The following is a 14,953-nucleotide window of genomic DNA, read 5'->3' as shown; positions in this document are numbered from 1 at the left end:
TGGGATAGTGGAAGGTGTTCCTACCCACGGGACTGGATGAGCTTTAAGGTCCCTTCCAACCCAAACCATTCTGCGATTCTATGACTCAGAAAAATCCAATTAGAGCTTAATGTTCCTCAGACTGGAATTGTTTCTGTTTCGACCTCCCATTCTATCAACAGACCCTGCACTTCCCCTGCAGCACAAAGGAAATCTCCTCCTTTACTGCTGCACTTGGATTAAGTGAAAAATGATCAGCCAGAAACTGCAGCTCTCACATAATGGCACAACGAAGTGACAGATGCAGCATTGAGTAAGTGACAGGAGTTTCAAGAAGTTCAGGGAGTGCTGACGAGGAGCACAATAAGCACAGTTAACAGCACACAGAAAAATAAGCCCAGGAACAGAAAGCAGGAATTAATAAAATGATAGCGTTAAGTAACAGCTAAAAAGAACCAGCAATTATTTATGAAATAAAGATGCTGACAGCTTTGGCTTTAAAGATTCCTTCTGCTATAACTATATAATTTCTGCAACAACCAGATCACTGGTTGTTAAGGGAAAGGAAAAATATTTTTTAAGAGCTTCTTCTGGTAGCACCAAAGTGATGGATGGTATCAATAATACACACACGGAGTGCGAGGCAGCACCCAGCTCCCAGCCTCCTCCTTCTCAGTCTCTGGACAATCATTTTCCCCTTTATCTTTGTATGGACAATCCTAAGAGAAATTTGCCAATTGCCATGGGTTGCACTGATTCTAATTACCAAGGCAAAATATCTTCCAAGGAGGGATAAAAGCCACCTTTGAGGTTTGCAGCTCAGTGTACACCAGAAGCTGAGGAGCAGGGAGGGATGGGGTGGTGGGGAGAACAGATTCAGGTGAGGCAGCTCACCTGTGACCAGGTATTCCCAGAGCTCATCCCCAGCTAGACAAGGTCCCTGTCACAAGCTTGGAGGGCACAAGGAGGGGAACTAAGTTAACCCAACTCTTTTAAAAACAACACAAACGTTTACTTCAGTATTTATTTTAAATAATTATGCTTTTCTAGCATGACCTCAGGAGTTCTGCATGAAATCCCGACTCTAATCAACGGCATCCCTCCACCCCTGGTTTTTGTCTCCAGCATTCAGCCCTTCCCACAATGCTGCTGCTGACCAGCCACACACTCCAGGCTCCCCATCACATTTGTGGCCTCCGCTGGACCCTCTCCAGGAGCTCCTTGTCTTTCTTGAACAGCGGAGACCAGAACTGAACACCACACTCCAGATGTGGCCACTCATCACGATTAAAGCCACCTTCTTCTCATCTCCCAGTTGTGTGGCATTTTCCTGCCCTGCTCCCAGTCTGTGGCACTGCCAATGTACCCCCAGGATAGCTGCCACAGGGGCCACCTCCTCCAGCAGTCTAAAGGTCACCTGCAGCCACAACACCACCTCTCCATCCCTGTCAATTAGCTGAGAGCACTGAATAATAAATATAATAAAACAACAACGAGGAACTCCATCATAAAACACTTGGAGAAAAAGACTTAACTGGAATTTTATGAGCACTGATTCAAGTAACCTTTCAACAGGAGTAAATAAAAATCTTATTAAAGCAAACAGGAGTGACTAGGTGAGAGAGCAGAGCTAAAAATAGCCACGTTTAGCCCCGATACAAGTGTTCACAATGTCACTGATTGAAAGGAAGCTGCATCTATTTACAGCAGGCCTGAACGTGGTCCAAAACGCTGATGTAGCCTCTTTCTAGCAGGCAAAATAGCAAATTAGAGAACAAAAATATCAAGCTGTTTCCAAATCCTCCCGAAACGTGCTGTGTATAAATACAGAATCCTGACAAACAAAGCAGCACTGACATCTGCACCAGACACGGGCTCCCTTCCCGGCGCTCCGGCCAACGGCTCCCGGGCAGGAAAAGCTTTGGGAATGTCTCTGCAAAGTCTGCAACACAGGGTCTGGCCCTGTTTAGGGCACTTAAAGGTCTCCTATCTAAGTCCCTCCAAGATGTCTCTCATGATCTTTCTTGCTTGGTGAAGTCAGACAACAGCAAGAAGCCATGGCCAGAGAGACATGTCACCTCCTGCTCTCTGCAGGACACTGTACCAAGGTGGGGGTCGGGGTCTGCTGCCAGGGAAGAAGGGACAGGACAAGAGGAAATAGCCCCAAGCTGTGCCAGGGGAGGTTCAGGTTGGACATCAGCAGGAATTTCTGCTCAGAAAGGGTGATCAGGCATTGGCAGGGGCTGCCCAGGGAGGTTTGGAATCCCCATCCCTGCAGGTGTCCAAGGAATGACTGGATGTGGCACTCAGTGCTCTGGGCTGGTGACAAGGAGGGGATTGGTCATGGGCTGGACTTGATGGTCTTGGAGGGCTTTCCTGAGCCAAATGATTTTGGGATTCTGGTGCATCTCCTCCCCAGAAATGTCTCTCATGTAGAACTGCCACAGGACAGCAAAGCTCAACCACCAAACCACGGGGACATTACAGCACAGCTGTGTTTAAATCCAGCTGTGGGTGTGTTCAACCTCCTCAAATAGCCCTCGGTGATCTTCAGATCCATCAGTACCAGTAACAGATCTGGGTCACAGACACAAACACTGGGACAAAGTCTACTATTAAACCACATAAAAACTGTAATTCCCACCAGCCTGCAATTGTCACAGAACACCAGGCCACGTTCAGACTCCTGTTCTGTCCAGTGCCCACATGGAGCTGCCACAGCACAGGGTAATTGAGGCCACCTGAGAGCTCCAGAACTAAGAGAACCACCAATTTCCCTCTCCAAGAACAAAGATTACCAAGGAAAACTGTGTAGGAATTGTGCTCTGGCAAGGTCCAAAACCACAAAAATCCTCCCAACCCAGAAAGCACCACACATTCCACTACTTTTCTTTCCCTAATCTATTCTTTCCTAATTGAGCCTAATGTTCATTCACTTTGCATTAAAAATAATACATTATAACAGACTGAAACATATTCCTGTGCATAGAAAGCAGGGGAAAAGAACAAACTGTATTTCACAAGAGGACGGGCATCCAATGGTGAGGAGAACAGAACAATTTCCCTAGAACAGAACCAAATTGAGCTCAAAATTAGGCTGCAAGTTGCCAGGTAGCTTGTTTAATGACGTCTAGAAATCATTATATGAAAATAAGCTTTGGCTAAAAGGTTTTACGTGTTGTCAAAGGAACTTCTTATTTCCAGGAGTATTTTCCAATAGCTTTTCACCCAGGGAAATCATTGTTCAAGCTTGGTCAGCCCTCCTTCTAAACCAGACTTGTGCATGCCTGAAATTCCTGCAGGGAGAGGAGCAGGAGAGCTGAGCTGCTCCTCCAGCACTGACACTGGGGACACAGTGGAGGGGTATTCACAAATTCTGTGTCAAATCTCAAAAGCTTGAGGTCTGACACAGGTAAGAGCATCTCAAGCAGTGAATATACAGACTTAAAGAAAGCATTCAATTATCATTATTAGGTTGCCCAGAGAAGCTGTGGCTGCTCCAGCCCTGGAAGTGTCCAAGGCCAGACTGAGCAAGGCATGGAGCAACCTGGGATAGTGGAAGGTGGAACTGGATGAGCTTTAAGGTCCCTTCCAACCCAAAACATTCAGGGATTCTCTGAATATCCTCATGAAATAGTAGTTCTGAACACTGAGCGTGTGATAAATCATTTTTTAAAGCCATGGAGAGAAAGGAATGGGGAAAACTTATCTCAGAACCGTATTTACTACAAATCTTTCATATTCTGGTCTCCCTTAACATGCAGATTCCAGCTGACTGAAGTCGAGGATCAAAGGCATTCAACATATCAAAGGTGAAAGAAAAAAGAGCATTTTACACAAGAAAAATCTCCTCTAAAAGATGGAGAAGTAATAACACTAAACAGAGATACACAAAAAATTCTAATTTTTTTAAAAGGACCACTAAACACAGAATTGAAGCACTTCATTTCAATCAATTATTGCAAAGAATGTGATTAAATTCCTTCACTAAGTCTCATCAAGGAATACACAGCATTTGAGGTTTTGTTTTTTCTTCACTTGTAAACAGAAGATAATCTCAGCCCTTTGCAACTGGTAATAGAAGGTTCCAGCAAGCTGTGAGCAAGCTAACAACCAGGAGCAGCCAAAAAAACCTCATGGTGGTGGGATTGAGGTCTGTTGTCTCTGTTCTTTCCCCACATCAAAATTCAGGCCCTATGAAGGACGTGAAAGTTGTTATTTTCCTGACCAGTATTTTTCCATTATACAACATTTTAAAATTAATTACGTAACACAAACCAACATCCTTTTATTACTGAGAATCCCATTTTTCTTTCTGCCCTGCTCCAAGCTATGAACTTCACTGTTACCAATTACTGAACACACAAACTACACTGGGAGCTGCAGTTCTGCTCCTCAGGAAGGGCCTAGATCCAGGTATGGCTTTCAGGTGGCAGCAAGGTGACAGGATCATTTGATGAAGACATGGAGTAATTCCACAACAGAAGGGTGTTCTCAAGTCCCTGGTGCCAGTATTTGCCTCAGCAAGCTCTGCTCAGTATCTGAACCACTGTGAAGAGCCAAATTGTTCAGCCAGAGCATCGAGGAACTGTTGTGCTGTGGTCAAAATCAAAACACAAAGCCAGCAGTATTCAGCTGGTAAATACACACAGCACTTAGGTAAAGAGCAGCAAAACCACTAAAACAACAGTGACAGAGCCCAGCTGATTCTCCTACAGGAATTTCTGAGCCTTCCTCTGGTTCATTCTGGCGCTCTGAGAAAGCTGCTGTGAGCTGGAGGCTCAGAAACAGATAGTTCTGCTGTTTTTCCTCTTTTAATCACAGAAAGTATGGGCAGAACTACCTAGAAACGTTCAGAAACTGGTTTGCAGATTTTTTGACCCCACCTATCCAACCTCCATGGACACGTGTGACAGCAGGATGGCACAGAGGCCCTGGCTGGACAGGGCACTGTCAGGGAAGGGGGTTTGCCAGGTGTACTGCCCATGTTCTTTTATAGGACAGATGTTGGTATGGACCAATAAAAGCACCTGGAAATGGGATAATTGATAGCCAGAGCTCTCCAGCGCCTCTGCTCTGCAACTCTGACTGCTCCACCCCTTAAATGCACTGCTGAAAGTGAGAACACTTAAGAGCTCCAGTAATTTAGATTCTACTGACTGGTGCTGGTTCTGAGCTGCTCTGTGGCTGCTGAGTGATCCCACTGAGCGGGATGAGCAGCACTGGCAGGCCCAGAGAATCTGCTTTATTAGTGACACACAGTTATGCAGGTAAGACTCATTAAAGCTGTTGTTATGCCACCTTACAGACCTGGCAAGTTAATATTTCCCTATTTCACAGTGGTGCTCAAAGGCTTAATTAGTCTGTGAACTGTTTCAAGACACATTGATAAAAACTCCATGGGAGTGCAACTGTTTTGGATTGAGTGAGGAATTGCTGGGTGGGAAGAAGTGGAAATCAGGATGGTATGTGAACAGTGGCAATGCACAAGGAGAAGAATCCACCAGGAATGGGTGAATGAAGCCCAGGTGAGGACAAGCAGAGAAAAACACCACCTTTGGGATGGAAGTCACTTTGCACAGTATTAATCACAGCATATCCAGTTTTGGGAGGGACTCACAGGGATCATCAGCCCAGCTCCTGGCCCTGCCCAAACATGCCAACAACCCCACCCTGGGCATCCCTGGGAGCAGTGTCCAAATGTTCCTGGAGCTCTGGCAGCCTCGGGGCCGTGCCCATTCCCTGGGGAGCCTGGGCAGTGCCCAGCACCCTCTGGGGGAAGAACCTTTCCCTGCTCTCCCACCTAAACCTCCCTGACAAAGTTTAAAGCCACGGCAAAGGGAGCTTGAGGAGAGGCTGGAGAGGGCTGAACCAACCACACAGGGCCCCTCTGATCAGAAGGGGATGAATTTTCCTACAGGACTCCAGGGACACACCTCTGGCAGGTGCACAGCAGGGCAGGCATTTGTTCGCTGGAAGCTTCCCTGGAAACATCCAAGGGAAATGTCATGCAAATAATTTATCATTTGTTCTCTCTATAATAGAGTGATAGTCCTTAACACTCTCTTCTTCTCTCCTATGATACTACTACTTCAGTTCAAAATTGCCAGTTTGCCTGGAATTCTTGATAATTTAACCCAAAAACCGTATAACTGCACTGCTCTGCTGAGATAAAGACTTTCTCCCCATGCCTTATATCTTGAAAGAACTGTACTGCATATAAATGCTAATCTACCAGGATGTGTACATTATCCATCATGGGACGTTCCAGATGATAGGGTATATATTTTTCCTATTTTAAAGCTCAGATTTAATCTGCAGCTCCCCTGGGAAATCACACAACTCAGCATCTTCAACCCCCCCCCACAAAGGCAGGCAGGGGGATCAGGCTGCAGCCCAACAAAGAAATGCTCAATTATTTCTCATCAAAAGAAAATCCAAAACGAATACATGCATTTTGATAGTGCCCACGGATACTCTTTATCCCTGACACCAAGACAGACAACTCCAATGCACATAAAATCTACCGCAGGAGCTCCAGCAACACCCCTCGACACGATCTTCAGTGTAATTCATGCCAAGTATCACTTTATTTTCCCACAAAATAAGAGGGTGTTGAAAGAAATGTAGCTTCCAGTAACACTGAAATTACGACGTAATAAAGAGATCTTAAATCTAACACTCATTTGGTGAAAAACATTGCAAACAGCAAAAAGGACCAACTTCTAGAAGGCTCAGAGTGCAGATTTTCTCTTTCACTGTCCCCTCACCCCAGTTTGGTACAAGCACAGAATCGTGTGAGGAGCAGAACCCTGTGAAATGTCCCACATGAACGGTTTCTGTTTCAGTTTACAGCCACACAGTTTCCGATGTCTCCTTGTGGTTTGGGTTCTGTGTCGTTTTTAACTGATCACAGAACTGTGCAAGCGCAGAAGGGCTTCCACAGCCCCCCTGAGAACCTCCTGCAGGCTGTCCTCAACCCACGTCCCAGGCTGATCTTGTACTGAAAATTAGAAATACCATGAGGAAGAAGATCAGTCTTCAAACAGCATTTTAAATGTCATTTTTCGTTCGGAAGGCAACTTCCTAATTTTGGTGGTGACTACTTCTGTGTGGTGGCTGCCAGGTCAGAACCAGAACCTCAGAGTAAAACCACTTTGAACAAACAACCTGTGCCCCTGCTTTTACAGAAAACCCACCAAGTTACAATGTCCCTGCTACTTGGCTGGACATTATTTAACATCCAGGTAGCAGAACAGAGCAAAATAATCACAGTGCTCATGATACAGCTAAGAAAAGTCATCCCTGCTCACTTCACAGGTGCTTTTCTTTACTCCTGACCAAGTTTTATTGCCTTCATTGTTATTTCCTCAGAGGACTATTTAATTAGTCCAGAATGCCAACAGCACATAGATCTTCTGCTTAAATTAAACAATAGCTTAAATAATGCTCTAGGGAGGCACTTTTCCCAGCCTGTTATTTTTAGGCAGCTCAGGGAGCGTGGTGCCAGCAGAAAGAGGAAGAGCATGAATGTTTTTCTCAACAGATTTTAACTCCTATCTAATGATTAGCGCCAAAGCTCTGAAATAATGAAATACGAGTCCATAACTTGAGAAAGAAGCAACAGAAAGCACGATTCACTGCCCCCAAAAAAACCACTGTAGCTGTTCTCACCCTAGTTTCAGTTGGGGTTTTTTTTTTTTTTAACAGAAAATTGTCCCTGACCAAGCTGGAGGAAGCAACAGCCAGAAGGGTCAGCTCGAGCACATTTCCCTCAAACTGAGGAGGGCAGGCACAAAAGTCCCTGTGCAGAAGGAGCTACAAAACAGACCAAAGGCTCTGGAAGCTCAGCTGAGGAGCTACAGAAGGAACATGATCCGTGCTGAGCTGGATCGGGACAATGGGAGCAGGGAAGGTGCTGAGAGCCCCCACAAGCCCCCGTGGGTAGGAAGCAGCACTGATGCAGATGGCAAAATGCTTCTCCCCCCAGCTGGGAAAACCTCCAGCTTGGAGTTGGTTGAGGAGGATATGGAAGACAGTGGAATGAATCACCTCAGAAAGATCATCCCTCACTCTGCCAAAGTGGATGGTAAATACGGGGGGGAAAAAAAAGGGTTGTAACTTTTTACGTCAACTACAAGATGTTTTAATTAGTCTTATTTAACAAAAATATAACTGAGCCACCTTCAGGGGGAAAAAAATGCAAGTTACTTCCTAGGCAAGGTGAAAAATTTACACTGCAGCAAGACCAGCTGCTGAAACAGCTAAAATATGTCCTGTTCTCATCCTTCCCCCAGACCCAAACCCAACGGCTCTGCGAGAGATGAGAAACTGAGAAGGGTGTGAAGGAACTGCCACGTCCCACCAGCTTCAGGAGATGAGAGCAGCCTGTTTGCCTTCACAAGGGTCTCAAGCACTCACCAGAGAACCCAAAGGCTGAACCCAAGCCAGGCATGGAGCTGTAGGATGCTTTAACATCACATCCCAGGATTTCTAACCCAGCTTCGCTCCCTTCCTCCCAGCGCAGTTTGTCTGAAAGTCCAGAGTCAGACACAAGAGTCACCGAGCTGTAACTGGCAGCAAGTTTGCTCCAAAGCATTTAATAACCAGGATAATCCTGTTCTAAAGCAATATTATGATCTAGGAGATTCCTTTGAAGGCCTGGCAGCACGTTGACTGCAGCAGCCCCCGATTTGCTCATTTCCCACCTGCCCTCTGAGGGCAGGGGCTCCCCAAGTGTCCCCACCCCACAGGGCAAGGGGTACATGACAAGGACTCCACGTGCAATTTTAATGCAGTTGTGAAGCAGAGCGGATTCCACATGTAAATTATGGATATTGGGATACCAGAACCATAGAATGGCTTGGTTTGAAGGGACCTTATAGACCATCTCATCCCCATCCCCTGCCATGGGCACAGACAGCTTCTACTAGCCCAGGCTGCTCCTAGCCCTGCCCAACCTGGCCTTGAGCACTTCCAAAACCTCTCAAAACATTTCTTTTTCTAAAGAAACTCATAATCTGATGTTGTAGCAAACAGGATGTGGTGTAAGAAAACCAGCTAAGGTGGTTACGCACTCGGCTTCGAGACAGGCTGTACTTCCCCAAGAGGCTTCTGCTGTGGAGGAAGCAGCCTCTGAAGGAACAGCCGGCTGGGCTGGGCTGCCAGCGCTGCCAGAGCACTCTTCTGGGTGCTTCTATGAGCTCCATGTCCTCTGACTCACCAGGACATTCTTAGAGAGCTCAAGATCTTTCTGGAGCATCACGCAGGGGGCAAACAGCAGTGCCAGCACCAAGGGATGAGAGCAGCTTATTTGCCTTCCTGAGGGAAGAGATGCAAATAGGGGACAGACGCTTGTTTATGCAAATCTGATGGAAGCCTCCAGGCCATTTTCATCCCTGATGAGCTTCCTGCTCTTATCCTGATCCCAAAGGTTTTGGTTTCCAAGCCAGAGCTGTCCCTGTGGCTCCCTGCAGTTGCACACCTGGCAGGAAGGGAATTTGGGCCAACCTTTAGCAGTGGGACCAGGAAAGCACTGACCCTAAAACGATTTTAGGGCTCACCAAGAATAAACACTTGCAGATGATGAGACTAGCACCATAATTAGACACATTCATAGGGAAACATCCACAGGAACGACTCCACACTGACATCAGAGCCCTTGGATCAGACAGCTGATCAAAGCCTGGGTTTACATTTGACAGGATACTGAAAAACAGAAAAAAAAACCAGTGACCTGGAGCTGTGAGGAAGAATTTAGGTCTGGGGAAAAAAAAAAAAAAAAAAACAACAAACCAGTTCTCATCTAGAGCAGTTGCCAAGGAAAAACTGGGGAGCTCGGTGCAGTTTTATAGTCATTGTGTAAGGATAAAGCAGGGAGTGCTGGATGGCTCCTCAGCTGAGGAAATAACAGCCCAGGAGAGCCGGCAGCAAGGGATGATCCAGCAGAATTACTCGGGAGATCCAGGCTCATGGAGACTCCTTGGAGCAGGAGGAGCCTCCCGTGGGTCCCCCCACATGAGCACACCCAGGACCTGCCTCACCTGTGGTCTCACCACATCCCCCCCAGACAAAGAGACAACAAGCAGAACAAAAAAGTGATTAGACTTTTAATTACCTCCCCATACTTCTTCTCACAGCCCTTTGCATAACGCTTGCCTAAAATTGCAGGTACTTTACCACAAGCAATTATGCTAATGTCTGGAAACAGAGCTAATTGAATGGCAAAGAACAGGCTAAAAACGCAATCAAATTTAAATGAACAACCACAGTAAGGAAATACTGTATTTTCCAGCGCAATGCAAAGTCTGCTGTGAAGAACAGTCGTGTTTAGCTTTAATCATTTTTTTTTTAATTCCATTCGAAATCCTGTTTCAGCTTCAGAATTAACCGAAACTCCTGCACAGCATTCACAGAACTGCTTCTCATTTCCAGGTAATCCAGGGCAAGTACTGCTCTGACTGTACCCGGGGAGAAGAGGGGGAAACCTCTCCTCTGTGCATAGAAACTCATATGTTAATGGAACTCTGGGCTCTGAAATTCCAGGTTTAATGGCTACTACCAACATGACGGGAAAAAAAAGAAAGATCTAATCCTTCCAAGGTTCCAGTTACCTAACTATAATTGCTGCAACTTATCAAAATAACTGCTACAGTCCTCACTGTAACTGGTAATGAGAAGTATTCAATTACATAAATAGAAGTATCCATTACACAGAAGATGGTCTGTTTGACTTCTTTTTTTATAGAGGGGAAAAAGAAAAAAATAACTTCTTCATTTCACTGCCCCCAAAGAGACTCAGCTGAAGTCAGGCTGTGTTTGGTTGCTTAAAATTCTGCTTATTTCGCAACTGCCAGGCTACAGCAAAATATTAATGATTCAGCACAGGCACTGGAGCTGAAGCACACACTGAGGTGTCAGTACAAGCAAACAAGGTATCTGTGCATTTACATGGCAGAAGTTTTGGCCACAATAAAAATTCATAGTTTTAAGCACAAGTACAGACCACACTCCAATTGCTGAACCCTGCTGGAAAGCTCCCCGAGACTTCCCACAGCTCTGAGACCCATTAATGACACTCTGAGACACAAGAACACTGATTGTGTTAATGTGGCAATACCTGAAACTCCCACTCCAGTGAGCTGCACGCTGCCAGGCAAGCAGGAAGGTTTTGGGGCATTTCTGCTCCAGCCTGAAGGGAGGCCAGCGAATGCTCAACCAGCCCAAAGATGCCCTCATTGCACCACTTTTCCTGGGAAACCAGGTACTTTGTTCACTACAGTCTCATTTCAGACAGGAATAAAACCACTGACCTCCTCAAGACTTCCCAGCCCGTTCCCCATGTTCCAAGACAGAAGCAGCTGTGCTATCCCAGGCAACCCACTCCTCAAATCTGCTGGACAAAGATCTCACGAGCCCCTCATGACATCCACTCCCTGCTTTATTACCCACACTACCACTACAATTTTAAATTTTATTCATATCCAGATTTTTTTTTTTTTTTTCATTGACACATTAAAGCTCTGGAAAATGGACTAACCTCATTTCTGCAACAGCTTTTCTGGTTTTGAATCATGTTCAACCTCACTTCTCCCTTCCACTGCACACATCACACCCTATTTCAATACTTCCCTGTAGGTCAGATTTAACAGACTGCTCAGCAAGGTCTGCTCATTCCCACTGCTCTTTCCTGGACTCTTCCCAGCAGGTCCATGTATATTTTTTTTTAATCCACTGCCAGGATGGACACAACATGCTGCCAGGAGAGGATTATTTCACATGCCTCACTGGCTACAACACTGATTTTATATTTAGTCGTGTGATCCAGCTGAGCCAACACAGCCCAGGGCTGGCTGTCACAGCCAAGTCCCTGCCCCAAGGGTCCCCACACTGTGCCTGTGAGATTGCTCTGGCACAGGTGGAGAGGAAGAACACTGCTGGATTTCCCCCTGCCCTGGTTTATGGAGTGTTTGTCACCGTGCCCTTGTCCTCGGTGTGTCACAGCAGAACACAGAGGGCTCTTCATCCCAACACTGATCTCTGATGTTGCCATGCAAACTCCCTGGATCCACCTTTCCATGGAATACTGATTAACTGCTTCACAAGTCCATTTGCCCAGCAGTTTCACCCCCTGCACACTGCAATTTCACCCAGGCTACACTGCCCCGTGCTGTGAGCAAGAACACCATGTCAGAGAGTCAAGACAACACATCTGGGATCTTTTCTCCTACTCCCTTATCAACAGGCTCATTACCTCTGCAAAGAAAAAAAAGTTTAACTGATGTGACACATTACATTGTTGACAAGCCCATACCAAGTAATATAATTTTCTCTTTGATGTTTCCAAATAATTTAATTATTTTCCCTGTAGTTTTCCAGAACCTGAAGTTGACAGACTGCCTTGCTTCGTCTTCTTCCCTTTCACAACATTTCATCTTCTTGAAGACCTCTGTTTCACTAAGTCCTGTCCACTCTCCAGTGTTCTTCAGACAATCTGCAGCACTGATTTCTCAGCAGGCATCACAGAGAAATGTAAAAACCAAACTCATCTTGAAAATCTCCACCTGAGTAACATTTTATTGAGACATGACTTACCAATTTTCTGATGAAAGATCTTGTCAAAGGTTAATTCACCCCTTTCCTCGAGGTATTTCTGCATAACACTGCGGATACTGAAAGAAAAAAAAAGGGGGGGGGGAACAAAAGAGGAGTTACTTGAAATTGCTTTTTTTAAACCTTTGAAGAAAAGTCAGGTGGAGCCCTGGCCTGGCCTTGGGTGAGCTGATCCCTGGATACCCTGGTCACCACTTGGGTTCTTTATTCCTGCCTCAGGTTTAGCTTGCACTGTGAAATAACTGCACAAGTCACCCCGAGCTGCCCCAGATCAGCCACACAACGAGCCAACAGCAGCTCCATTAGGCCCCGCTTGGCTGCAGTGCACTTAACATCTACTTTGCCTAATTTATAATGTCACAGTCACTCACTTAAACCACATTAACAAAGATTTCCTTTATTTGTCAAGTAACCTCAATATTCATTGTAATATAATGCCTATAAAAATTTCATATGAGCAACAATACAAGTACATAAATCTTAAAATCAATGCAAGCCAGCAGTGCTGGGCCTTGGTAAAGCAACTCTACTGTCACAGTATCGAGTCAAAATTCCACCAGACTTTCTCTGTTTCCAATTTTAAAATCAATAATTTCCAATTTTAAAATCGGTAATTTCCAGACGTACTATTTATTACTATAATTATACTACTTATTATTATAATTTTACTATTTATTATTATAAAAATAACCTTGAACAAAGTACTCATGCTCTAAACAAGGCCATTAAACATCACTCATATTTCTGCAGCAGCAAAACTGAGCAGCTAATCCTTGCTGACCTCAGGGATGTCAACAAGATGTGCTCACAGGGACCCCATCATCAGGAGTTCTGAGAAATTTCCCAAATACTGACAAACATCTCCTCCATGGAGGGAGGAAAGTATCCACACTCCTCCTCAGAGGAGGACCTGAAGCACGAAGTCTGAATGACCTGACCACAGAAAAGTCTATAATAAAGCCAAGGACTTTGCTGGAAGGCCCTAAACCCCCATGTAGGGAAATATCCTATTAATAGTTTTCTGTGTATCTCCAAGTCCCACATGGAACACGGATCTCTGAACAGTGTGATCCAAAGCGAGAGCTCTGGAGGCCAACCACCACATCAAGTCAGACAAGAACTGGGAGGGCTAAACACTGTTAATCAGGTTTGAGATCATAAATTATTCAGTGACGAACTTGCTGTTTATTTGTTCATTAAGAACTGGGTCTGCTCTCTGTGCATTTTAACAATCTAAACAAAATACTGATTTTAAATGAAGAGGAAGCAGTAAATAAGAGATCGTGGAATCACAGAATGGTTTGGATTGGAAGGAATCTTAAAGAACACCTTGCTCTACCCCCTGCCACGGGCAGGGACACCTTGCACTAGCCCAGGGTGCTCCAAGCCCCATCCAACCTGGCCTTGGACACTTCCAGGGATCCAGGGGCAGCCACGGCTTCTCTGGGCACCCTGTGCCAGGGCCTCCACACCCTCCCAGGAAACAATTTCTTCCTAAAATCCAACCTAAATCTTTTGCCAGCCAGACCTTCCCCTCATCCTTTTGTGCCTACAGAGGACCCACTGGAGATGAACAAGCCTGGCACGAGTTCCCAGAGCCCGCAGCTCCCCCTCCTTGGTGCTGCCATCGCCCCCCGGCACCGTCCCGTTCCCACTGACCACCAGACCAGCAGCAACAGAATAAGCCTTTTTCATAATAATGACATCAAGAAAGCTTTCCTCTGCTCCAACGAGTGCACTGCAAGAAATTACATCAACAGATCTTCAGTCTAGACAATGGGAGAATGAAAATTTAACGTGTGACTGAAGCACCCAGGAAAACAGTGATTGTGTAAGGAGCAAACCTGTCCAGCGCCTCCTCCTCTCCCGACATGCCGTACTTCTGGTCTGATGGATAACGTCAAAGGAACAAAATGTCTTTTGCAGCCACAGAATCTGAACAAATCTGTAAAATGATCACAGGCTACAGGAGTCTGCGCTACTTTCTAGCTCCTCAACACTCGCACCCCTTTGATATCATTGCTACTTATCCATATGAATAAATAGGAATAAATTACATGGAGTGGATTATCACTATCCAGAATAATCACCTCCTAATTCTCACATGGGAGCTACAGGTAGAAATCTTCTGGAGTTCAAAGAACTGAAGCAGAGTTCACGTATCCTTCAGAAGGATGGAAAATTCTACAACGGAGCTCAGCACATTCCCCAAACAGGAAGAAAGGTTCCCTCTCTGCTTTAGTCCATTGACTCATCAGTTGCCCTACACGTAAACAATCTGGGATTAAAAGCTGCATTTCACAGAAACGCAGCCATTTCTGAAAAGCTTTCCCTGGCCAGAGATGCCATCAGCACAAACCAC

General features: G+C 45.5%; 1 protein-coding gene across 2 annotated transcripts in view; it reads right to left on the bottom strand.

Moving 5' to 3' along the window:
* The window catches only part of GRK3 (G protein-coupled receptor kinase 3), a 58,651-nt gene that overhangs the window by 32,002 nt on the left and 11,696 nt on the right, over positions 1–14,953 (bottom strand). For both annotated transcript variants that reach the window (XM_082293246.1, XM_082293247.1), the window contains one exon: positions 12,574–12,650. In XM_082293246.1, the coding sequence (XP_082149372.1) occupies positions 12,574–12,650 (77 nt within the window). The remainder of the gene's footprint in view (positions 1–12,573; positions 12,651–14,953) is intronic.

The sequence above is a fragment of the Coloeus monedula genome, assembly GCF_965178545.1.
Source record: "Coloeus monedula genome assembly, chromosome: 18".
Taxonomy (NCBI): domain Eukaryota; kingdom Metazoa; phylum Chordata; class Aves; order Passeriformes; family Corvidae; genus Coloeus; species Coloeus monedula.
Note: the sequence above shows the minus strand (reverse complement) of the source record. Positions and strands in the feature narration are given on the sequence as shown.